Genomic DNA, 27,025 nt, shown 5'->3' on the forward strand with positions numbered 1-27,025 from the left:
ACTAGGATGTAACACTAAGCAGTTGAGAGTATGTATTTAAGAGGTTAAAGGGATATTGTAACTAGTGTTTCAAATCCTGATAACATCCCATACGCTGTCGGTGGGACGTAGATAGGATGTCCTAAGGATATACTGGGATGTGACATTAAGTGTTTAGGAGGAAATTGGGATATATTACGGGATGTCCTGAGGATGTAAGTAGGACTTTAAATCCTAATAACATCCCATAATGCTGTCGATGGGGACACAGATAGGATGTTTTTAGGATATAATGGGATGTGCTTAGGAGGTTTGTGGGATGTCCTGAGGATGTAGTAAGTAGGAGTTCATATCCTAATAACATTCCGCATGCTGTCGATGGGACTTGGTTAGGATGTCCTGAGGATATCCCGGGATGTGACATTAAGCACTCGGGAGGAGGTGTTTAGGAGGTTCGCGGGATATTGCGGGATGTCCTGAGGATGTGCGCATATCCCGCGAGCAACATCCTTGGGATATCCCAAGGATGTTTTTGTGCTATGTGGGTACGTACATACGTTCGTACAGACGCCACGAAAAATTCTCTTCAGAATTAATTTTAAAGCAGTTTTATAATTTTTTTGGAGGAAAATTTTAAAGCAGTTTTATAATTTCTTTGGAGTCTTTTATTCTGTCCTTACGTACAGATATCACGCAAAAACATCGTTAAATTGCATTCGATAGCGGTCAAAATGGATATTTTCGTTGAAATATGCTGCCTGAAACTTTTCGCGATTACAATACTTCCTTTTTACTTCGTACAAGGAAGTAAAAAACGACTGGTTTCAAAGCCACGGTGAACGGTCCCTTCATTTTTACTCTTGCAGTTACAGATGTAGGTACTATAAAATCTTCAAAACTATATAGTCCTGCAGATTTATGCTTGCTACACTTATTCCTTTGTTATAGCATCTTTAAGATCTGTTCTTCGGAGTGTTCTTTTTATTATAAAGACGACAATATTTATTAAGCTCCGTCGGCGCGAAACGCGAGGGAAAAAAAAAAAAAAAAACGCTTTCTGCGTAGGTGAATTCACACCAGTTCCGAAATTTTCACTGTGAAAGTTTTTATATATGCGCACTCTAGATGGCTCTTCATATCAGAAAAATCTGTATTTTTGTGCGGTACTTTGGCTTCCTACGATTATAAGTTTTTTTTATTAAATTTGATCCAATTTCTGCTAGATCAAAACTTACTTTACTTGTTGCTTTACGTCCAAGGAGTGGCAGAAGGTAATGGGTTATATTAATATGCAAGAAACGTCTGCAGCAAGAGATGCAAATAATTTTATTGAGGAGATGTGTTTGAATGGCATCAAAAGATTTTTTAATTACATTCGCATGATGTCTAGTCAATTCGATGAATTTCTAGCCTTCCTTGAAATTTTTATCGGAAACCAGAGCATTAATTTTCATCAGAATATCCCAGAAAAACATAGTTTGGAGAATAGAAAAATGATCGTTGCAGATATCTAGTTTATTTTATTTATGAATTTTGTTGAATGATACCTAAAAATTCTTAGGTGCATATTTCGATTTCAGGAAGTAAGTTTTTAATGGGCTAAGGCACTATACAAATTTCCTGCATGATATATGTAGTACTCTCCTTAATAAAATTGGTTAGTTATGTAATAGAAAATTATATTTTGTAATAATGTATGTTGGATTTATACAGAATTATCAAACATCCCACTCAGAAAACTGAAGCAGGAGAGAAAAAAATTTTATTAAGGAAGAGACATTTTTAAAAAACTTAAAACACATTTCTGCTTTAACGACATAATTTTTTACCCTTAACTCTAATTACTTCAATTAGCCATTTATATATATTATGAAGAGTCACTGTCTAAAGTTTTATTTTATAGATTTTGTCTAAAATTTATTGAAATACCAGAGCATTGTATATATTTCTTTTCTGTTCTGAAACCTAAATTTCACAATTAGTAAATTTGCTAATGTTCATGCAAGTATTCTTTAAACTAATGAAAAACTACTTATTTTTTAGATTAAATCTTGTGACTGGTTCAACTTCCTATGAAAAATGGTCATGTATTTTGGGAATAAAGAGTCACTGTCTAAAGTTTTATTTTATATAGTTATAGAGATTTTGTCTAAAACTAATTGAAATAACATCATTTAATATAATATTTCTTTTATGCTTTGAAAATTAAATTCTCTTGTAAATTAAATTAGTAAACTTGCTAATACTCATGCAAATATTCTTTAAACTAATGAAAAGCTATTATCAAAATTAAAGCTTAGACTGGTTAAACCTTGTGTGAAAAATGGTCACGTATTTATAGAAAAACAAACATGGAGCCATTAAAATGCCTAGAAGTATTCCAAAAAATCAGCTTCAATTTAAGGTCAAAATCTGTCTTAGTTTAAGTGTCAAATACTGGCAAGTTTCTTTTGAAAAAGAAACCTTATATCACTTTTACTCTGACATCAGTCGAAAGGACTTTTACACAGATGATCTGGTGAATTGAACCAAAGGCTCATTGTTAACAGAAGGAACACTGTGTCGTCTGGAAATCAAAAATTATGTTTGTAGTCATTAAAAAGTAAATGCACACTCCTTATTAAAAAATAAATAAATAAAGAGTTACGCCGGATAAAAATTTAGTGGAATTCGCATGGTTATCAAAGGAAAGGAAATGCAAGACCGGAACCTGCAGTCGAATTTCATTAGTGTCAGTCGAATTTCTTTCTCAGCGAAAGGCTGTGGTCAGTGGAAAACTCGTTCTTACTCTTCATCTTCAGCAAAATGAGTAAGTTGTAGAGACATTAGGATTGTTTTGGAAACAAGAGAGATGAAAAATTAGCAACCGCCTTCGACGAGAATCGAATCACGGACCTCTAGACACCAGCCCAGCGTGCAGAACTACTACACTACGAAGGCGGGAGAAATACTTTATAAAGTAACTGTGCCATTCTGAAACTAGCGAAAAACTTTCCTGTAAATATTTTTAAAAAATAAATAAAAATACCAACGCAGTTACAACACCGCCCCCTATAAAACTATAATGCAGAATCTCCGGAGGACAACACTACCCATTAGACAACAGGATACCATAAAAGGAATCTTAAATATATATATATATATACTCTATTAACTTATACATTTTAAATTATCATCTAAAATTTTTATTAAGACTATTACATTTCAATCCACATTTTTCTAAAGAAGAATTTTTAAACATATACATATTTAAAAACTGTAATAAAAATGGACATTGAAAGGAGATATCTGATGTGCAAGTGCAAAATATTGTGCAGTCTCCAGGCATCTGGAAAATAACACCTTATAAGTTCGGATTTGTTATTGCTTTTCGTCCCAACATGCAATCGCTTTGATGTGAATTGGCCTTTAGATACAGAAAATACGTATACAGAGGCGAGAAAATGGAAGCTTTTCTGAAGTGAATTTAATGAGTATGAAGTTCCAGAAAGAGATTTAAAATTAAATACTTCTCCATTTATGTTGCGCTTTTAATCAATTTTTCAAAAGAATAAAATTTAGAGTCCAGCAGTTAAGAAAAAAAGTAGATATATACAATTCTGAAATGTAAAAAATTAGATTGACTTTTCATTATAATGCTACTTGGATTGAACCAAAGGCATTGCTTTTCTATTGTGACTGCAGTAGAACTGAAAAAATATTAATAATAACTCATTTATTTTTCAAATTTTAGTTTTTCAAATTAAGTTACCACAGTAGAACAAATAATACCTAATTTAATAATATGAGTTAAGGGTGTGTTATACCTCCCTCATTCCTCAGCAGGAACTGAATGAATGGATGTGATAATAGATAAAAAATGGGATAAGAAATCAAGTGCAAACCTCTTTGAAGAATGATTCTTTTTAACAAAGGAAATATTAAAACTTTCCTTAGCAAAAAATTTTGCTATGTCTTAAAAAATAGCAAAATCTACTAAATTTAACAAAATTAATTTCGAAAAATCTACTAAAATTAATAAATGAATACTTTCAGTTTTTTTTATCCAAAAGGGCATTGGCAAAGAAGGGCTATTAATTTCGTTTTGGCATTTTGCGTTGCAAATTTTAAATATCCGTTTCACTTTTCAAATTGTTGCCACCAAATATTATCTCCCTGGGTTATATTTAAAGAAATTAAATAATGAAGAATCTGCATAAATGTTTGTATGTTTCTCGCATTGTGATAAAACAATGGTATCTAGAGCCATCAAATTTTGAAAAACGTAATCCTCCACCGAATATGAGCATCTGGAAGCCCGAATTTGGAATTTATTTTATTATCAATTTCATAGTTTGTAACAGTTTAACGAATTTCTGATTAAAAAAATCACTATTTAAAAGCGAGCAACGGCTACGGGGGGGGGGGGACACATTTTTTTTAAATCTCCAGGGTGCAAGACTGTATCAGAAATTCTAAAGATATGCTCATTTTAAAATTGTTTTGCGATACTGCTGTTGATTCGAATTTTATGGTTAAGTGCGAAGAACATGATATTTAATAAATAAAGGTAACACACAAAGCATTAAAAAAACGCCCATTGGGTGTAATGTAAAATCTGAAAGCTTTCAAATTTTGTTGTTTTTTTTTTTATTATTATATATATTTTTAGATTAAATTTTCATTTCTCTTTTTATTTTTGCATATGTTAGATTGCTTCTCTTTTACACGTTTTTAAGTTCCGTCCACGAAAATTAAAACGGTGGGGGGGGGAGGGAATATTAGAATTTAAACTTTTTTGTGTTTATGAATTATGATTTTATGTCTTCAAAATTTGCATTTACTTTTGTTTTTCCAATTGTCCAATTGTGAATTAAAAATTTGCACATGGCTTTGTTTTTTCAAATAATATATTATTATTTTTGCAATTTTTGTTTCTGAATTCGATCTACTCATTTTTTTATAATTTGTATATTATTTCGCAAATCATTTTGAATTTATCTTTTTTATGCTGCAATTTTTGCACTACTTATTACGGCCTGTAGGGGTAGGACTGATAAAGACATAGATTACTTTTGATTGCTTTTCTAAGATTATTTTATGTATATGCCAAAGGGTCAATTTGATCAGAAATACTATTAATTTCGCTTTGGCATTTTACGTTGGTTCACTATAAATATCGGTTCACTTTCCAAATTGTACCACCAAATATTAGAACCCTGTATTATATTTAACGAAATTACATAATGTAGAATTTGCATAAATGTATGTATGTTTCTTGTGTTGTGATAAAACAACGGTACCCAGAGCATCAAATTTTGAATATTGATCGTTTCCAACCGAATATGGGCATTTGGAGTTTTGGAATTCGTTTTATTATCGATTTCATATTTTATAAAACTTGAACGAATTTCCGATTAACAAACTCAACGATCTAAAAGCGAGCAATGGCAACACTCTACCCAGGGGGGGGGGGAGACTTTTATCTCCAGTTTGCGGAACTGTGTATCGGAAATTCTAAAGATATGCTCATTTTAAAATTATTTTGGGACATTGCTGTTGAACTGAATTTTATGTTTAAGTGCGAAGAACATGATATTTAATAAATAAAGGTAACACACAAAACGTTAAAAAAACGCCCCTTTGGTCTGAATTTAAAATCTGAAACCTTTCAGATTTTTTTAAAAATTATTTTATTTATTTTGTTGTTGTTTATATAAGAATATTTGTAATAAATGAAATACCTAAAAGTAAATTGTATATGAAATAAATTAAATGTCTCTGTGTGAAGAAAAGCTCCACAGATGATCAAATAGATAACAGCTTCATAGACATGATGTTATCATATATCACCTCATTGATGATTACAATAAGGCAATTTTGATTTTTCTCTTTGGTCGGACACATATTTAGCTGCTTTACATTGAATTTAATCTTTGATGTGATACTACTAACACAGAAAGCCTTAAAAAGGGTGAAACGGAAGCAGATAAGTTTAGTTTCTTTTCTACCTGATTCAGTACCTTTTTCTTGCATAAGTTTGTATGAAATATTTTTGCACTTTTTGTGATGTTATAAGGAATTAAGGCATTCTTCTATATGAGCTTTCATGCTGTATGTACTTAGCCTGTTCATCTTGTGAACTAATAGATCTGTGGTTCAAACCCCTGTGAGACTACAGATGATTTTACATGTTTCTTCAATAAACCTAACAGTCTTTACAGTGGCACTTAAACTAAAATGAAGTAGAAGATAAATACACTGCTGGCCACCCAAAATGCAACACCAAGAAAGATAAGAGGTATCACAACAAAATTTATAGTATATTGTTGACCAAGTATCAAATGATTAAATTTATAGACTTCTGTGAAGTGTGGTTCCTTCCAGAATCAGTAGCCAGAGTAGCCGCTATTGTTGGAAATCACCGCTGCCACACGCCTCGGCATTGATTCAAAAAGACTTTGGATGTGTTCTAGGGGTACAGCAGACCAAGCAGCTTCCACACGTTGCCAAAGTTGATTTGGCATGGTAGCTTGGGATGTAATCTGGGTCAATCGTTCAGCAACCATCAGTGGCATAGCTAGGGTGGGGCAAAGGTGGACACCTGTCCCCGGGCGCAGCATCCAGGGGGTGTCAAATTGATGGTACGAAATTTTAGAATGAAGTGTTTTCCGTTCGTTGCACACAGAGGGGGGCGCAAAATCTTCAGTTGTCCCCGGGCACTGAAAACCCTAGCTACGCCTCTGGCAACCATGGACCACATGTTTTGTATCGGCGAAAGATCTGGACAGCGAGCCGGCCAAGGAAGCAATTCAATCTGGCGATTGACAAAAAACCCTTGGGCAATGCATTGCACATGTGGTCGCGCATTATCCTGTTGAAATATGGCTGTGGGTAAGCCCTGAAGGTAGGGAAGGACAACTGGCTCCAACACCTCTGAGATGTAGTCCTGGCTGTTTAAAGTACTGGCAATGCGTATTAGAGGAGTGCAAGAGTGATATCCAATACCGCCCCATACCATAATACCCGGTGCAAGACCAGTGTGGCGGTGTTCAGCATCCTCTCTTCATGGTGTCTCCAGACTCGAATCCGACCATCGTGGTATTGCAGACAGAAGCGTGGCTTGTCAGTTAAGACAATTTCATTCCATTCTGCCATCCACATCCTTCTTTCATCACACCATTGGCGGCAGAGACGTCTATGGTTCTGCATCAAGGGTAGACGAAGCAATGGACATCTTGTGGACAGACCATCTGCTGTAAACTGTGTCGAATGGTGCATGAAGACACTGGATGATGCGTTACAGACTGAACATGCTGTGTTATGGTTTGTGATGTGAGTGAGCGATCCGTCACTGCCATGCGAATAATGTTCCTGTTATCACGTGAAGTGGTGCGCTGAGGTGGATGCGATCGAACACATTGGTCCGTCGTACCCTTCTGGATCCAACGGTCACATATCTGCATTACAGTTGTTTGATTTCGTCCAACATGACTAACGATTTCCCTGAAAGATAATCCACACTCTTGGTAGGCCACTATCCTTCCTCTGTCAAAGAACTTGGATACTTGATCAAACGATGATCGCTGTTTACTACGAAGCATAACTGATCCTTTAAAAAAAAAAAAAAAAAAAAAAAAAAAAAAAAACAAGAAAAACACAATTGCCGAACTTGAAATTGTCAAAAACTCCAAGCCTTAAATAGTGCTTCGAAGTGGTGACACAGGCGTGTGTGATGTGCATCTGCGCTGAAATTCTAATCATTTGCATATCTCGCCTCCGCTAATGCAAGTCGTAAATTTCATGTTATTTGCATGCTTCCTTCAGGGTGTTGCATTTAGGGTGGCCAGCAGTGTAGTTACCCAATGTAATTAAATGACTATTTTTTGTGCCTCTTCTAAGTTAACTTTAAAGTGGAAGAGACTATAGTGATTTATTGCATTTCTCCATGCATGCTCTTGTAGTATAAGTGGTTAGCTTTGAGCTAACTAGCATTGGAAAATTCATGGTTTTAATCCCAGCTAGGGCATAGTTTCTCAGAAACCTAATAGATACAATTATAAAACAATGTAATTACCATTTTTTTCCCCTACCCACACATTACATTTTGCAGACTCAAAAGGGAAATTAACCATTCAAACCCACTCAACACACACCTTATTGGTAGACATGTCAAATTTAATAGATTCAAAAGTTTAAAATCTGGGGAAATTGGAATATTTACTTAATAAACAAGAACTTTTTGAAACATTTTGTGAAATTATTTTAAGCAAAACTCTTGTGTAATCATGTATGGCACATCTATTGTAACTACAGAACTTGACAGTTCTAAGACACTGTTAGCAATTCATGTTAAAGACTGAAGAAAAATAACATTGTATAGTTTAAAATAATCAAAAAGTACTCTGTGAAATTAACACAAATATAAACAAAAATATCACAGACTGCAGTTTCTTGTGAAGCACTAGAATTTCTACTGTATTCACTGTAACAATAACACTTTGATAATGTCTGACTGGTTCCAATAAAAATTGCATTTGGTGATATTTTCATTTTGCAGAGTAATCCAACAGTCATACATATGAAACTTTCAAAAATTGAAGAAATTACATAATGAATATTAATGACAAATTACTTCAATGGATGACAGCACTATGCTATTCCAAGTAATATCTCATTTAAAATTTCAGTTGCAGTTTATGCTGTTAGCTTTAACAATTGTTTGTTTATTCAAGATGGAAATGAATTTCTCCCAAGAAGAATGATTTTTTTTTTATTTAGCATGACTTTGCAATGCGATCTTCTGGAAAATTGTATAAGCATTCAAAAAGAAAAACTTCTCAAATGTTCATCAACTTAAAAAGACAATGATTTCGATTAGGTAAATTCATTTTGAAAAGCTGGAAGCATTCCCGTAAGAAACAAGGCAATTCACCTCTTCTTATTTTCATGATTAAAGTACTGCAATCACCAACAAAAAATGTGTGACAACTGGACAACAGGCATCACAATCAATTTATTACATAAAGTGCACAAAATCGTTTCTTATGGTACAAATGTTTCCAGTTACTCAAAATCAGATTAGTAAAGGGAAAATTATTGTAATGTTATGGTCATGAACATTTGGGAAGGTCTCTTTAAATGTTTGATTACCATAAAAATGCATTGCAAAGCTCAATCATAAAAATTTATTCTGATTAGAAAAATCTACAACTCAAAAAAAAAAAAAAAAAAAAAAAAAAAAAAAAAAAAAAAAATTTGCTTCTACAGCTAACAGCACAAACAAAAATCACAAATGACAATTATTTATAACAACACAGGAGTGCCATCCATTAAAGCAATTTGTTATTAATATGCATTTTGGAATATCCAGTTTTTTAAAGTTTGATGTGTATGACTTTTGACTCACCCTTAAAGTTGTGTTAATTTTCACACTGAACTATTGCACAGTTATTTTCTTTAATTGTTGTTTTGACCTACATCATGGTTGATTTCTACAGCTAATTTTTCAAGTATTATTCACTAACTTACTTCAGAATTTTGTAATTGTTTTTCATCTTGACACGATGCATTAGAACTTTTAGTATTTTTATTGTAATATTAAAGTTTTGCAATGCGGAGTTCCAACAAAACTGCAATCAATGATATTTTCATTTTTACGTGTGCTAATTTTTACACTGACTGAACTACATCTTTTTTTATTTCATGTTAGTTATCAATAGAAAAAAATTTGCAGCCAATGCTGCATTTCAAAATTCAAAAAGAGTATAAAGGCTTCATAAATGAATAGTTACATAACAGGTAACTACATTTAAATTGAATTCAGAAGCAATTAGAAGTGGTCAAGTAAAATAATTTTTTCATCATGTTATGATTTAACCCATGGCAATGATTTAGCAAAAGATAAGTAATAACTGGCAGCTCATGAAAGGCTGCATAGTTTGTCTATGGTTCATTTTTAGAGGTCTGATAACACACAGCAAAGAAATATCTTCCCATGTTATTTAATTACAATGCATAAAAGAATTTTTCTATTTCCAACTTCTGGTCGCTTCTGAAGATCAAGATCTGCAATGAATTGTTTAAATAAAATTAATAAGGCATTAATAACTGTAGACAGGATTAGATTAGATTATTTGAATTCTGGCATGTGAATGCTACCTGCATGACAGGAGGAATGCCGTCAAGTAGGACTTCCAAGGGAAACTGGCTTGTATTCATATTACACATGCAGAAAATCAGAAATTCCTCATGCAGCTATCCTATTTATAGAGATCTGAAGGAGAAATGAACTACCAGCTAGCAATTTCGTTGCTCAGTCACAGCTGTGCAAAATGTGCAGAAAATCTGCCGCTTGGCATATGCCTATTAGAATATAATAAAGATTCACACACATAAAGACCTTATAGTACAAGCTTGAGCTCCATACATTACAAATGAAATTTTTAAATGACTAGTTGATGACTATTATTACACAGATATTAAAGACTGCCTGACTCTTAAGCATTAATTCTTAATGAGTAGGAGAATGTCAGATTATGTAAATCCTAAAAATATTAAACAGACTGGCCATTTTCATTGTTTACATATGAATTTATTTCCTTCAGCAGAAGTTCTGACTTAAATGAACTTCTACTAGTGTTCTGATTGATAAAATTGCCCAGCACTAGTTCAACCCAGATTTAAATATTGACAAATAGGCTAGTGCATGTTTCATGACTTTTCCCATAGGTAACATAAAAATATGAGCCATTTTTACTTATAACAGATCTCCAAGTATTATTGCTTGCAAAATATCTGCATGACCATGGGATATGGCCATATAAATCCCATATATAAGTGGCAGTCGGAGAAGCATAATATCTAATATGAATTATGCAGTATTCATTTCAACACATGTCACAGGAGTATGTATCTCTTAGTCAACCTGCCAAAGGGCTACTAAATGGATGCAGCTATGGAAATACAGAGTTGAGCAACAGATGAGATCCTTCACATTTAGAAAAAAACCTCTCACTTACAACAGCCATAATAATGTGACTCATGATTTTAAAATTCTTTCTTCAGTATTGAGACCATAATAGGGACCAATGTGAAGTCTGTTCTGGGCATTTTTTCAAACACAAAATGATTTGGTCTATTGCATCCAACAAGATACTACGGAACTCAACAAACAAAGCTTTTGCTTTCATCTATTTAAATGTCATTTTATTTCTCCTAAAAAACAATTTTTGAAATTTCAAATAAATATTCCTTATTATTTATATACTAAAACTTTGACATTTTCCCTTTACATTCATTTAAAACCCATCAATACATTTGGTTAATTTTTAAAACCACAAAAATTAGAAATTGGATAATTCTCTCTGAATTTCATTATTATTAAAAAAAAATCTAAATTATCCATTAAACAGATCTTTTTATATCTATCATAAACATAAACAATTCAAAAAATGAGACTTTATTTTATATACAAAAGATGTTAAGCACATGTAAAAAAGAAGAGAAAGATATTTTCTACACATTCTTTAAAATTTGACTGTGCAAGCATTATTTCTTATTTTAGAAAAATATTTACAATCTGGGAACTAACTGTACAGGAAAATTACAGATAACAGGCTTAAAAGAGAAAGTAAACCTTTAATTCTATGTACAGCAAAATCCACAATGTAACCTCCATTTGAAAATATAAAGATACATTCACTAAATCTATGCTCATTGAAGCATTCTGCACTTAAGGGTGTATCTCTGCAATTTTTTCCATTAAATTCAGGTATCTGGAAAAAAGTTTGAAAACTTTTAGCAAGATGTTATTATGGCAAAAACATTCAATATTTCTTTATCATAAAATTTTGTATTTATGAGGATAGATTAAAAAACTGTCTGGAATGACAAATAAAATAAATTTCATTCAACTAATATTTTGCTTCATATCATAGCATTCTCAAAACTCTGTGAGCTTTGTCCATGATTTCCCCCCCCCCCAATAGAGACTTTAAACATGCAGCCCCAAATATCCATTAATAGTCTCAATTAATTTTTTATTAAAGATTAGATATAAATCTGAACGAGCCAAATCAGGTACATATGGTGAATGTAGAAGAATCTGGAATTACAAAACTGACAATTTTTGTAGAGTTATTGCATTTGAATTAACATGTGAGTCGTGGTAAAAGCATTTTTTTTCTTGACTATTTCTAAATGTATCTTCTAAATTGTTACTTTCAGTTATTTGCCAGTAACATAACTTTTTTTTTCCTTTTTGACACAATTAATAAATAATTTTTTTTTGCTATCCCCCCAAAAAAAACTAATGATCTCCCCTTTCCAACAGACTGAAAGATTTCTGCCTCCTTTGGAACTGTTCACATTCTTTAATCCACTGCTTTGACTGCATTTTGTTTCTAGTGGCAATTACTGAATCCATCTACTAGAGTCATATGTCACACACACAAAAAAAAAAAAAAAAAAAAAAAAATGTCTCTCAAAACCTGATGAATTTCTCTTAAAAATTTCTAAACATTCAACTTAGATTCAGGCCTGAATGCATTTAAGATAGAGCAAAAACTGAATTCATCTTGGACAAAGTTTTTTCTAAGATAAGTTTTTTTTCATGTAAAATATTAACTCTTCAGCTATAAGAGATGTCCACAGCTTCTTTAGTTTTGCACATTTTTCTTAAGCGATCAGCTGAAATCATGTCATGGACCTTTATCCACAACTTCTGGGCTGTTAACTATTTTTGGATTTTCTGCACGATTCAACAATTGTGATAGAATCGGCATGCTTAAATTTGAATATCCAAAACTCCCAGTAGAAAATGAAGATAATGTGTTCCTTAGAACAGCATCCTACTAAGATTTGATTTCCACTGAAACATTTTCTTCCCAATGAAAATAATATGCGACCTGTTATTTTTTTCCTTGCTGTCAATTAGATTTGAAATTTTCTTTCATTTCATATAGAAGTGTAAAGCACACAAGAATTATTTAAGGAAAAATAACATTTACAGACAGTTCCAGAAACTTTACGGTCCTTCTATACATTTTCCAAATTAGCAGAAAACAAAATATCTGTTATATTCTGAAAATCTGAAAAAATGATCAAATTAATATTACATGATTAAATATAAGTAATTATAAATTTCATTAAATTTAAAGTAAACATTGTTAATCAGATATGATTTTATTGTCTAATTTTCACTATATGGGGTCATATAAGAATCCTTTATAGTGTAACAATTATTTATTAACAGGTTTAAGTTACACACAAACATTACATTTAACTTTAAGAAAATTACACAGCAAGAGTCTGAAACAACCTATCAAGTTAAATACTTGGATTTTACTGAAGTCCTTCTCTGGTTACTCACCAGAGGGCACCCTTGTTATTACAGTTAGTTGAACAGTTTACATTAGCAGCAGAATTTATGTTAAAGGATTGGTTACAACTATTTTTTACAATGTTTTGCATGCATTAATTATTATAAATAAACAGCTGAAATAAAGTATTTTGAAAATATCTGCAACTTAAATTCTTTTCTAAAGAGAAATGCTGAAACTGCTAATGACTGTTGGTCTCATGACTAAATTTTTACTTGATTATTAAAAAAATTCCTTAGTCACTTTGCTACTGCATTAAATGAAATACCTTTTTTGTTGCTACTAGCAAAAGGCAAATACAGAACTTTGTCAATTTATTAAACTCTAGTATCTAGGCATACCATTTTTGTATTTGTTATGCTATTGTGAAATTTCCATTTGTTAATTTATGAAAACTAATGCACATTGTGTCCATAAAACTCCTTATGCAGCCTTTATTTTCACAACCATTATATACATATACTTCCAATTACAAAAACATTTTATATGATGCAAAAATTCGTGCTTTGGCATTTTTAAATTACACAAACATCACTTTTGTAAAGTGTAAGCCTACCATTTTTTGAGTTCTGCAGTCCCTTAGTTATATTTAGTAGACATTTATATTCATTCTAAAATATAAAATCTAAAATGTTTGACTCCTGTATTACAAAAATTCACTGAGCTATTTATATTTCAGATCGTATTTCCTGAAAATTCAGATAAACTGGAAAAAAAAAAAAAAAAGTATTTAAATATGTATGCTACTAAAAATGACATATTAGTTTAGAAAAAAGTTTCTAATGCTAATAGATTAAGTGGTGAACTCTGATATGCAGATTGTTGTGAAAAGTTTTGATCAATTTAATTTTCTCAAAAAGGAGATCTTATTCATACACTCTTATAAAACTTATGTTCTAGAAAATAATGACAGGCTTCAAGTACTATTACTCAGTCAACACATATCATTTGCATAAATGAAAGGTGAAATACATTTCTAGTCCAATGAATTCTCTTTTCTGTAACTACTAGGTTATGATCCTGAAGTAACAAAACTGCATGTGAACATTAGTAATGTATTTTTATCATTTGAAAACTTGGAAATATTTTTTAATCAAAGAATGTCATATCTAATAAATTGCAAGAGAATATCATTGCATGATATTAAATGGGAAAATCCAACCTCGAATAAGCTCTTTTTAACCCGCTTTTCAAGGAGAATGATAAATTTAGTTTTTCTTACATTTAAATCTATTAAAATCTGCCATTTTAAAATTAAATATTTCAATTAATTTTTAAAACATAGTTTTTTATATTTTACATTTTAAAATGAGTATAAACTTAACTATAGGGATAAAGAGACAAAATATTAAATTTCGTAAATTTTACAAAATGAATTTTTTTAAACTTAAAAATACCATAACATGAACACCTGCATGATTTAAAACATTTCTGTAATTGAAAGTACATGTCTATAATCAATAGTTGCAAAAAAAAAAAAAAAAAAAAAAAAAAAAAAAAAAAAAAAATAAAAATAAAAAAAAAATAAAAAAATTAAAAAATAAAAATTAAAAAAATAAATAAATAAAATAAAAATAAAAATAAAAAAAATAAAGGCTTTTAGGAACACAACGAATATAAATATTTCATTAAAAAAGTTAAATCGAGAAAGATTAATAAAAAAGTATATTAACTAATAATAGTTACACTAAGAACATCAAATATACAATTGTCCCTACTATTTGCAAATAAAGTTTCAGGATTTTAAACCCATTAATAATTCATTTGCTGTAAAACAACAATGATTAATACAATCACTGTTATTCCGACCACATACACACAAACAAAAGAAAAAAAGGGATATTTCAAAGAATTTTTTAGACGAATCACTTATACAAAAATTTTGTATTGTCTTTCCCATACAGCAGGTAAGAATATTTTGAACAACTAACCACTGACAGACATTTATTTCCAACAAAAAGACTATAAATTTGAGAGGTAAATCATGTTTTTTCCCTCAGAAATAAATTTAAAACTTTCAGCTTATTAAACACACACAAAATTTTCTGCGATTATGAAAATAACATGAATTCAAGGCTCCTAAGGTATTTGACAATTAATATAAAGGCTCATTTCAGCGACATTCAGTATTTGATCTTCAGTCAAGCAATTTCAGCAAGATAGTATTGATCTTAAACTAGTTTATAGGTTATAAGCATCATCACCATGCTAATATGCTATAATACTAATAAATAAAAAGATAGATTTGAATTCATTCAGCTCTTTATTTAAAAAGCAAATACAATAGATGTTACACTTACCTCAGATTGAAATTTTCAACTCTAGCACGTAAAATATTTGCTCCTAATAAATTAGAAAGCAATGTTAGACACTGGCTTGCAGCACTGGATGTCAGAATATTTTCACATGTCTAAAACAGAGTAAGAAAATGCAGGTCAATTTTAAATACTGATATGAAGAAAAAAAGGAATATTAAAAATTGTTGCTGAATATTGGGGGACCACCTTAAAAATTTCAATACTATATAAAATCTTCTGAAGGGAAATAAAAATATAATGCAAAGAATCATTAAATACTAGAGAATAGCCTCTAAAAAGTTCTGAAACTACTTACCAAGCTATAAAATATGTCATCTAGGAAAAGTTCTAAATATTGCTTGAAATTTCTTTTACCAATACCCTTGCAAATGTTTGGCAGCTGTAATTACACAAAAATTATAAATAACAGCATCCAGTTTTTAAAAAGGTTAAATTTTGCAACAAATATCAATCCTTTATTTAAAGTTTAAAAACTTGCCAACCAGTTAAAAAGTTAGAATCTTAATTATTCATTTTATACATCTTCTTCTGTTCAAAAGAAATCAAGAGATGACACAATAAGTATAATGTTAATTTATATAAGAAATAACGTTTAACATTTTATTTATTTAATTTTTAGTTTTCTCTCTCTCTCTCTCTTTTTTTTTTTTTTTTTTTTTTTTTTAAACTATGATTACCTGCTTGCAAAGTGATTCAAGCAAACACACATGATGGGTATAATGTTTATGACTGACTGCTTCATGAAGGAGTGGCAGCATTTCACAAATCTGAGCAGTAAGCTCACCAATTTGAGATAATTCAGCAACCAAATGAACACAACTGAAAACAAAGACTAAATTAAAACATATTCATACAGCTATATAAATGATGAATTAATAATGTACAAACAACAGATCAGTTTCACTACAGTTAGTTACTCTTCACAGTGAACTTCAGTTTTCTATTTGCAGAATCAATATCAGAAAAATTATTTTAATGAACATCAGTTTCTATTACCAACATTTAGAGGATGCATTTAACTTCAGAAATTATATGAAAATTGTAATAATACAACATTAGCTGTTTGTAGAGACAGGTATCAAATTTAGGAAGAACATTATAGGAGTGAGTCCTTAAATACTTTTAAATACTTACTTTTTTAACAACTTTCAATAGAAAACAACAGTACAAAAATTAAGAATTAAATTACTGAGCAAGATTTGAAACCATTCTTGGTTCTTATGAAAAATCATTTTCTATTATAAGTTCTGTTTGTAGATCAGAGTGGGAATTTTACTTATGTAACTATATAGTCTGCCACATAAACATAGCAACCATCCGTAATGGGTTAAATACAGCTTATTTCATTAATACATGCAATTAAAAGGTTAATTTCTTCATGAATCTAATGCCTGTGACACTTTTTGTGTAAACAGTCAAGAGATGGCCAGCTATCCAAAATCACTCTATCTTATTATCAACCTTTTTCCTAATGGCTGTAAATCTGTAGGGGTATTACAAGACAAATTTACCATCCAAATTAATCTAATTAATCCAAATTTGTATCTGTTTTATAATTCCTTTTAATGTCTTGCATAATATTAAAAGGAAGTAAAGTGAAACAAAGAAAACTTATTATTAAATAATGAATGGTTAATTTATGCCTTTTTTGATAAAAAATTTCCCCCAAGACAGTTACAGCATTTTGTTTTCTCATACTTTTTCTTATGATTTTTCAGTATCATGGATTTTCAACTACGTGTTGAACTTGAATATCTCTTTCCATACTTAGATCAAATTCATAATTTGATTTTTCAACCCTTCAACAATGCAAAACACTTTCTGCAACTACTTTAGAATGAAATTTCGGAAACATTTATTTCAGCAGCAAATTCATTGCCAAACCCACTCACTAACTAATGAGATATTAATGAGATCACTATCACTTGACTGCTCATGATGCAAGTTCATTAATTTCTGTATTTCTGCTAAATATATTTCAGGGAAATCTAATACATATCTGATGGCTGCAATCTCATATACAGTTGTGCCTAGTTTCTGGCTACACACAATGTTAGTTACATTAGGCTTGTATGTACATGAGAAATAAGAAATTTTGCTTGTCTCTAAACAAATGGTCAACATAATGACAAAATAATGACTCTAAACAAATGGTCACCAGTTACATTAGGCTTGTATGTACAGGAGAAATAAGAAATTTTGCTTGTCTTTAAACAAATGGTCAACATAGCTAACTACAGCTATGAATGTAATATTTAGTTATAGTAAAAGGACCATGTTCTGGAAAATGAGATTACTCACAGTAGCACTTACTAGTGAAATTGAGAATTTCCTACTTCAAAATCTCTCTCTTAAATTGTAGTCCTACCTCAGAAGTGAGAGATACAAGAAAAAATTCAACTACAAAATTGTAAAGCATTACCAGTTGAGTATAAAAAGGCATACTGCATACATGGATATGATAAATAATTGCCTGTATGGCCTAAAATGGCTGAAAATATCTGTAATCCATGATGTTTTGTGCAAAATTTGAAGAATAAAACCCAGATATGAGTATGAAAATAAAGTTTAATGGATACACAGTTTGTATCACATTAACATCAAATGGCCATATCAAGTGCTCTAACTGAAAGACGGCACCAACCAAAAAAGCAAGACATGCAGATGGACACATGTTCAAAGAGACTACCATATACTCAAGAAACTATTTCCACACAAGCATTGATCACTATAGAAAATGTTACATCGATGATACAGTAATGTAAAACCAGGAAACCAGCAGATGATATCAGATGTATTTGATCTTTTATGTAAATGCCAGATGAAGAAATCCATTAAAATGAGGTTGAAATTCCAAATGCCACTTAAAAATGCCACCATAATCAAATACCTGTTCTTTAAACACGTTTGAATTTTGATTTAAGACAGTTTTATTTGCAACAGTTTTATTTGCAACTGTCTTAAACCAATGTCTTTTGATTTTATATATAAAAAAAGTTTCACGTAAACAAAATACTGTGCATTGATTTTGAACATTTTAAACTGCACAGATGATTATTTATGTTATCTGTTTGCCCAATGTGTCTTTTCATAGCAAATAAATAACGCTTTACATTTTTATACAACTGACCTTTTTTGTCATAATTTTTACAGATTTTTGAGATAGGATTAGTAAGTTCTTGATTTCCCTGGTACAGAACATTCCAAGTGGTCTCATTTTATATGGCATGGTAATATGACTACAGCTAGACATTACATTCATAACTACAAATAGGTAATTCAGAAGTCAAACAACAAAAATCAGCGTTATATTTACAAAATTTTCACAAGACTAGTTTCGATGGTTTTACCGAACCACCATCCTCAGCTGCAAAACCACAAATGAACAAGATAGGAAATAATGATTAGATAAGATAAGAAAGCCTGGACAAGAATAAGCAAGTGGCGCCGTCTGTTGTTGAAACCAGAACTAAAACAGGATTTGAACTAAAAAAGGCAAATTTGGATTGGAATTAGGATCGTTAACTAGAACAGAAAGATTTTTATGAATGTGAAATGCCTCTAGAAAATCCAGTTCTCCAATGGAAGATGTTTTTTGAATAATTTTGGCAGCAGAAAAATTGAAAGTGTGATTTTCGGACCAACAATGTTGAGCAACAGAAGACATCTGTTTCCTTTTTTCTAACATATGCCTCATGTTCCTTGATGCAAAATTTTAAGGCTCTCTTAGTTTGGCCAATGTAAATTAAACCACACTGGCAAGGAATCCTATAAATGCCCCAGGAATTCATATCCGGAATGGGGTCCTTGAGTATGGAACTTGGAATTTTATTGATGGGAGAATAAACAACCCGAAAGTTAAATTTCTGCAAAATATGTTCAACTTTATAGCTAATTGATGGAAAGAAGGGAATGACAACAGAATTTTTATAATCTCCTAAAACAAAGAGTGTGCCTTTTAGTGTGTTGAGATGAGAATTTTTTAACTGCTTGATTAATAATGTTAGGTGAAAAGCCCCTGTCAATAGCTATTGCTTTTAAATAATTTAGTTCTTCATCAAGGGCTAGTTTGGAGGAGCAAACTTGAAGAGCACGGAAAACATAGGAATAAAATGAAGCTAAATTTTATTTAGTCGGATGACGCGATTTAAAGCGTGGTGGAAGGCAAACCGATGAAGGTTTACGGTAAACCGTAGTACTGAAGTTGGATGTGTTACGTGTGACCAGAATGTCGAGAAACGGAAGAGAATTGTAAGTCTCAAGTTCAAAAGTGAACTGAATAAACAAAATTTTTAATTTCATATTTCATATACATCAAACATAAATTTCCACTTCAAACAACCCCCCAAAGAGACAGAAATAGATAGGGATGCAAACAATATTAAGGATGATCAATACAAATAAGACTTATTAATTTACTTTTCCAAATGCATAAATTAACTACATTTAAATATGAAGCAGTTCAAAAATATTACAACTTTAAACAGTCCAAACTATAGTTGATACAGAAATATAAAAAAACTAATCATAAAAATGAAATAATTTCAGTTTTATTTCTGATGGTATTAAGTACAAACTAAATCCAAGATCCATTAAAATGAATACATCATATCTGTACCATTAAAATAAAGGAAGTCAAAAATAATGTTAAATTACACTATCTTTGTAACTGACAAAAAAAGCACAACTTAGCATAACTTGGCCAAAGTTCTGGCTTTATAACCGCAGCAAATTTTAAAATGACTATATATTCAATGGAAAATTACACTATCTTTGTAACTGACAAAACAATTACAAATTTTAAACAATTACAAATATTACATTGAATGTTAGTTCAGATCTACAATGAAGATAATTTAAATGCCCATCTTTGAAGTGGCTATTAGATGAAATTAAAATTTTAAATAAATATAAGTAAGTTTTTCCATTAAACTTAAAATATATTGATAAAACAGATTTATTCGTATAAAGGAAATTTAAATCTTATTTTATTTATTTACTTTTCTGGTATTACAGCCTACAATGCACACAATTTATAATTTAGAAATAAATTACAGGAATATTATGTACATGCACACATTTTATACATTAATATAAACAAAAAATAAGCTTCAAACAAAATTTATATTAAAACTTTTGAGATTTATACTGCATCAGATAGGTAACAATTATTTTTAGGTACATATAATTCTAATGAGCATGGAAATTGAGGAAGGAAAGGGGGGATTGCACTTTCTGAAACACAAAGTGACATTTTAAAGTTAAATAGTCATAAATTATGTCTAAGATGATACAGGCATGGCACTTTTTAATGTTTGCAAAAGAGATCAGAATTCAACGCTATATAGTTTTCAGTTACCCATCAGCAAGTTCCCATGGTTCTGATGGTTTTCGAAATTTGTGATCACTGCATCCACCTCCACGACCCATTTTTGGAGCAAGGGAGCCACATGAATACATCTATAAAAGTATTCAATTATTTTAACAGAATATTAATTATCAATTACCTTCATAATAAAAAGAAATAATTATGCAAAGGCAAAAATTTCATTTACTTGTTGATTTGTATGAAGTTCCATATCATTATCTCTTAAGCGTTTAACAACACCAAATGTTGCTGGCCCTTTATCTAACTGACCGTATTTTTCAGATTCTGAAGGCTGATTTTGAACATTCTTCAACCCATGAATAATTTGAGGTTTTATTGTCAAAAATGCATCCATACCTAAAATTTAATAAAATAAAAATGCATTTATTAGTAAAAAAATCTAATAGTTATGAAAAGACTTTTTTGATGTATTAATAGTCACAAACTATTTTAAAACTGACCAAATTAAACAGACTTACAGTTTTCACATTCTAGAATTAGTAAATTTTTAAAACCTATTTTAATAATTTAAATACATATGATAGAACTTTTTATGTCTTACCATTATAAAACATTAAAAAATGTATGAAACACTCAAATTTAAATTATGTAATAAACTACAATTAAGAATATTCAATATCAAAATTGTTGACAAGTATTTTTTCATTATACTTTAATTACTCTTTTTGAATCATAAACATATTCAGTCACAAAGTTATATTTATCCAATTTCAACCACTACATTTTAAGATAGTGAAAAGATATGTATATTTAAATTTTTGTTTAATTGAAATATGTCTTATACTACTTAGAACAACCAATATATTGTTTTTATTACGCTTTATTGTACTGTATTAGTCGTTCAAAGCATGTACACTGCAGGGGGGTAAAAAATGGGACATTTCTATATCTTCCATTCTACTGGGAAAAGTGATAAAATTCAACTTTCATTTTTCATGTCTCGAAAGCACAACTTAGGATATGTATTAGATTTATATATAGCATTATTCTAATATACGTATTTTTACACAAAATCAGACTTTTTCTGAAATGGCATGCCGATTTTTTTCCATATTTCGATTCTACAACTCAAATTATGCCAAACTGCCAAGTTCTGTAAAAATCACACAAGTAGTTTTCAAAAAATTAGCTCTCAAAGTTTTAGCTCCTCAGTGTTAATTGAATAGGATATATAGTTATTAATATCTCTTTTTTTATTAAACTAATTTGAGTCTTATTTTGAAATTTAGGTTCATTCCAAAAATAATTTGCCCATTTTTTCTGATTTATTTTTTAAATTTGAATTTTTAAATAATTTTTATAAATTTTTCGAAAAAATTTTGAATTATACTTTATAAATTTTTTACCATTATTTATAAGTAGATGTATTTATAAGCATACCTACAAAAAATGATAGTTTTTATTTAAAATTTCTGACACATAAGTGAGTGGTCTGGCATTCACAGTTGCTTCACAGTCGCACAGCACACTCAGCAATTCTTCATAATTCAAACACGACTGGCCTAGAACTCGACGCAAAAGCTTCTTAATCATTTGAACAAGTCGTTCCCAAAAGCCACCCAACCATGGTGCTGTGATTAGACTGAACTTCCAGTCGATCTTTTTATGGCAGCTTCCATCTTGATGGTATTCCAATTAATCAATCTCAAGAGATTGGATCCAACAAAATTGCTTTCCTTGTCACTATAAATCAATTATTGATGGCCTAACTCTACGGGCAATAAATATTCTAAGACTAAGTAAAAATCCTTCAGTTGAAAGGGACAAAATCAGTTCCAAATGAACTGCCCTGAAAACAGCACACATGAAAAGTAAAATCCAAGCTTTTCTTTTATCCTTCAAAATTAATGGGACAGCTAAATCAACGCCGACAATCTCGAAAACACGAGCATCTCTAACTCTGTTTTCTGGTAGAGTAGTAGGTACAGTCTGTAGTCATTTACTTCCATGTCTCCTGCACCTGATACATGCATATAAAGCTTTTCGAATCCTCTGCTTTTCAGGATCCAAAACGTCTCTCTAAGTGTTGACATCAGTATGTAAATTCCTGCATGAGACATAGACAGATGTTTATCAATTATCAGTTTTTCCACGGTCTTATGATTCTTTGGAAGTAACATCGGATAAATAAAATTTTCATGGTCTTTCCTTTCAGTCAACCTATACTTGACACATAAAATGCCTTCATCATCTTTGAACACACTTAGTGACTTTAGCTTCTTAATATCATCAGATGAAAAAGAATCATGTTGAATAATCTTCACGCTAGATTTCTCAGCTCAATAAAAGCAATAAACTTTTTCCTGCTTCTCTTACTTCTTTCTTCTTCCGGGTATTTTCTATGAATATGAGTATCCACCCAATCATTCTAAGTATTTTCTTACACTTTGAAAAATAGCCAAAGAATTGTGAAGACATATTGCTAACATTGCTTAACGAAACTATAACTGCTTTACGTTTTTCAGTATTAACCTCTTCTTTATTATCAATTGGGATAGAATGAGGCCATTTTTATTCCGGCAGTGCCAATCAAGGTGGGCCCTCCTACCATCTTGATTTAATAAGTTTCTTCACAGAACATCCTCTTGATGGCATATCGGCTGAGTTTTCCCCACCTGGTACAAGATGCCAATTTTCACGGTTCGATAGGATTCTAATTTCTGAAACGCTGTTATTCATAAAAGTGCTCCAAACTTCTATGTTCTTTATCCAGAATAGTGCTGTTGAAGAATCGGTCCAGTAATATTCCTTTGGAATTTTGATTTCTTCTTGACAAATGAGGCTAATCGCACTCCAATAAGACAAGCAAGCAATTCAAGTCGTGATATAGTTATTTTTTCAAGGGAGCTACTCACGCTTTGGCTTGCAGTATCATCACTTTAACTTCTTCTTTATTTTGATTTCTCAAATATACTGCACTTGCATAAGATCCCTGTGAAGCATCGGCAAACGTATGCAAACTAAAAGATTGTCCTTCTGTCAGTGGAGCTAGTCTGGGAATTTTCATAGATGATAACAAAGGATATGACCCTCTTCAAGAATTTTCTTTTGATATCTTCAGGTAGCTAGCTCTGCATCCCAGCTCAATTTAGTTTCCTAACTAGGGATGTCACAAAACAAAAAATCTTCATATTTATCCCACAGAACACCAAGTAGTTTCAATGGTTCGCCTATTGTAGATTTTTCATTTCTCAGTTCTATTTATTCCCACCATCTTAAGTCAAAGTTAGCACTTGCCATTAACTGAGTTGATTTTGCAATACAGTATTCTGCTTCTTCATTCGAATTCACTTAAGTGACACAGTTGTTTACATAGAAGGAATTTTTCAATTTTGTATCCACTTCCTTCAAAGAAGGTCCACATTTGTCTAAATTGGAATTAATCACTGCTCCTAAAAGAAACGAACTGCATTTTAGTCCGAAGACTACTCTGCAATGGCAAAATTTTCTTATTTCCTTTTGTTCCGAGTTTTTACACCATAGAAATTTTAAGAAATCATGATAAGATCTTTGAACAGATATTTGAAGAAAAGCTCTTTTAATATATGAGATAATCTCTATTTTTCCTTGCCTAAATTCAAGAAGCAATCTAGGTATTAATTCAATTAAATTTTGACCTTTTGCTAAAGTCGTTAAGTGACAGGAAATCCTTTTTGCGTGCATGAAGTGTCAAATACAGGCCTTACTGCTGTTATAGAGTTATCTTTGAAGACCGGTCTGTGGGGAAAGATAATGATTGTTAACTCGTTCCTCTTCTTCTGTTACTCCAGATAGGAGCCACTCTTTGTCGTGGAAATCAATCGTTTTTCAGCAACTTCTCTGTTACTTCGTAAAGCTTCTTTATTGTTGATTCAAGGTAAACTGACTTCACAGTGATCATCCACCCTCTTCAGAGTCTTGTGAAAGTGATCCCACACTGCTTCTTCTAACTCTGAATCAGTTTTATTTTCTTTAGCATCTGTAATTCCCAGTGCTTTTAGCTTCCACAAGTTTTCTATGTCAATTGCTGCGAGTCAGAATCGATGTTATTGTTGATGACATGAACAAGGAGTTTCTTTCTGAAACTTTCTGAAAACTTTTATCTTTCCCATGATTGTCCATCCAAATAGTGATTCCATGGCAGTCAGCCCATTTTCTAATTTCTGAATTCTTCCAGTTAACAAAGCACCTGCGACGTCAGCTCCAATAAGAACTTCTATTTTCAAATCCTTTTTTCCTACATCAGATGCATGGACATTTTTCTGCCTTAATTCTTCTATCCATGGTCCAGGCTGTAAACTGATTACTGGTCCACAAATCTTCAACTGTTCCAATAAAATCAGTCGTCTAGAAAAATCACCTCTTAGGCTTCTAACATTAGTGAATTTCTCTCTTTTTTGTTACCCCTCCAAAAAATGCATGAATTAAAGATTCAGATCAATTGCATGGCACCCTATGTCTACAGCAGTTTTCTTTAATATGTATGAACGTTGCGATCCTGTGTCGATAAGTGCCCTTACTGTCTTCTTTTTGTTTGCATCCATATTAATTAATAGTGTTTGAAGAAACACTTCATCTACGAAATTGCTGTTTCCAAGTGATACGTTTTGTGTTTTCTCTTCTTTATTCTTTTCAACATCATTGCTCTTTTGATTGGTGGGCAAATCCGGACACAACACCCCAATGTCTTTTTGAGCATATCAAACATTGTACATTTGTCTTGCATTGCTTGGCCCTGTGTCCAATTTTGAGGCAGAAGAAGCAACCCTTCTTTTTCTTAATTTCATCATTCTTTTGACTCCGAGGCAACTTCTGAGCAACAAAGCAATCTCCACTTTCATGATTTTTTTCACAAAACATGCAAGAATTCTTTTCACTATAATTGGTTGCTTTATTACAGCCTGAGATTAAATCATTCGCTGTAGGCACGAAATGTTCACCCTGGTACCTTTTATCTCCTCGACTTTCTTTCTTTGCACCCAAATCAATTAATTTAAATCCAGCTTTTGCCAAAGAAATTCTTTGCTCTCCTTCCACTTCATTCTTTTAAAACAATAATAATTAATAATTGTTTCAATTTCTTAGAATGAGAATTTTCTGCTGTAATTACTGATGCATGATTTCTAAGCCGAACTCGTAAAATTTCCTCGGGAAAGCAAGATTCAATGAGCAGAATGCAACGTATTTGTCACTTGTCATTCCTATTGACTCCAACGAACGTAAATATGACTCTAACTTGTCATACAATTCTGATATACTGCATTTTCCCTTTTGATAAGTGACATTTTTAATAATCAAACCTAATAATTTCCGAATATAGAATTCTACTAACAATTCTTCCCTGCTGAACCTACTTTTTAAACTTTCTATAACTTTTCCATAATTTTAGGCAGTTACAGGGAAGCTATTTACAATATCACATGGTCTTGTACCAGGTACAGTCACTTGAACGAGATAATGCAGCTAATACTCGTTTTGAATTCCTTTACCGTCATGTATTTGCTGAAATTAATCCCCAAAACGGTAACTAATCTTTAATTTCGCCACCAAATTGCTTTAACTCTATTTTAGGTAATTTCAGTTTCCATTTGTTCGAATTCGGTGGCACATTGCCAATGGATTGTGAAGTTTGGCGATTGAAGAATAATTCCATTTCTACTCGTATTAAATCTAATTTTAATTTGTATTTTTCAACTTTCGCCCATTCATTTTCAAACTAATCATTTGAAGAAAATTCTGAATTTAATATTTGAGTATCAAATGCATTAAGTTCAACAGATAAATGTTCTAAAGTAACAAGTTTTGTTTTCACAGATTTTTCATCAGGAATTTCCTTTTCCAATTCCTGCACAATTGTATTAATTTTTTCATAAAAGACGCTCTGACAGGTTTTCATTTCTCAATTAACGATTCAATTTCAATAAAAATAAATTCAATATAAAGTCAAATAAAATTAAATTCGATAAAATCAATAAAATTACCTTGATTTGTTTTACCGA

At 31.2% G+C, this 27,025-nt stretch overlaps 1 protein-coding gene across 2 annotated transcripts in view; it reads right to left on the reverse strand.

Annotated features, from left to right (window-relative positions):
* Positions 1-1,723: 1,723 nt before the first annotated feature.
* Positions 1,724-27,025, reverse strand: part of LOC118182691 (uncharacterized) — a 92,455-nt gene continuing 67,153 nt past the window's right edge. Inside the window, exons 12-17 of one of the 2 annotated variants that reach the window (XM_085815874.1) lie at positions 21,214-21,383; positions 21,018-21,118; positions 16,336-16,477; positions 15,954-16,037; positions 15,641-15,750; positions 1,724-11,735 (exon numbers count right to left, since the gene is read on the reverse strand). In XM_085815874.1, the coding sequence (XP_085672000.1) occupies positions 11,693-11,735; positions 15,641-15,750; positions 15,954-16,037; positions 16,336-16,477; positions 21,018-21,118; positions 21,214-21,383 (650 nt within the window). In that variant the 3' untranslated portion in view covers positions 1,724-11,692. The other variant, XM_085815875.1, reaches the window with a different exon arrangement.

The sequence above is a fragment of the Stegodyphus dumicola genome, chromosome 4 (assembly GCF_044657685.1).
Source record: "Stegodyphus dumicola isolate Sdum_Otavi_A_Nest chromosome 4, ASM4465768v1".
Classification (NCBI taxonomy): Eukaryota; Metazoa; Arthropoda; class Arachnida; order Araneae; family Eresidae; genus Stegodyphus; species Stegodyphus dumicola.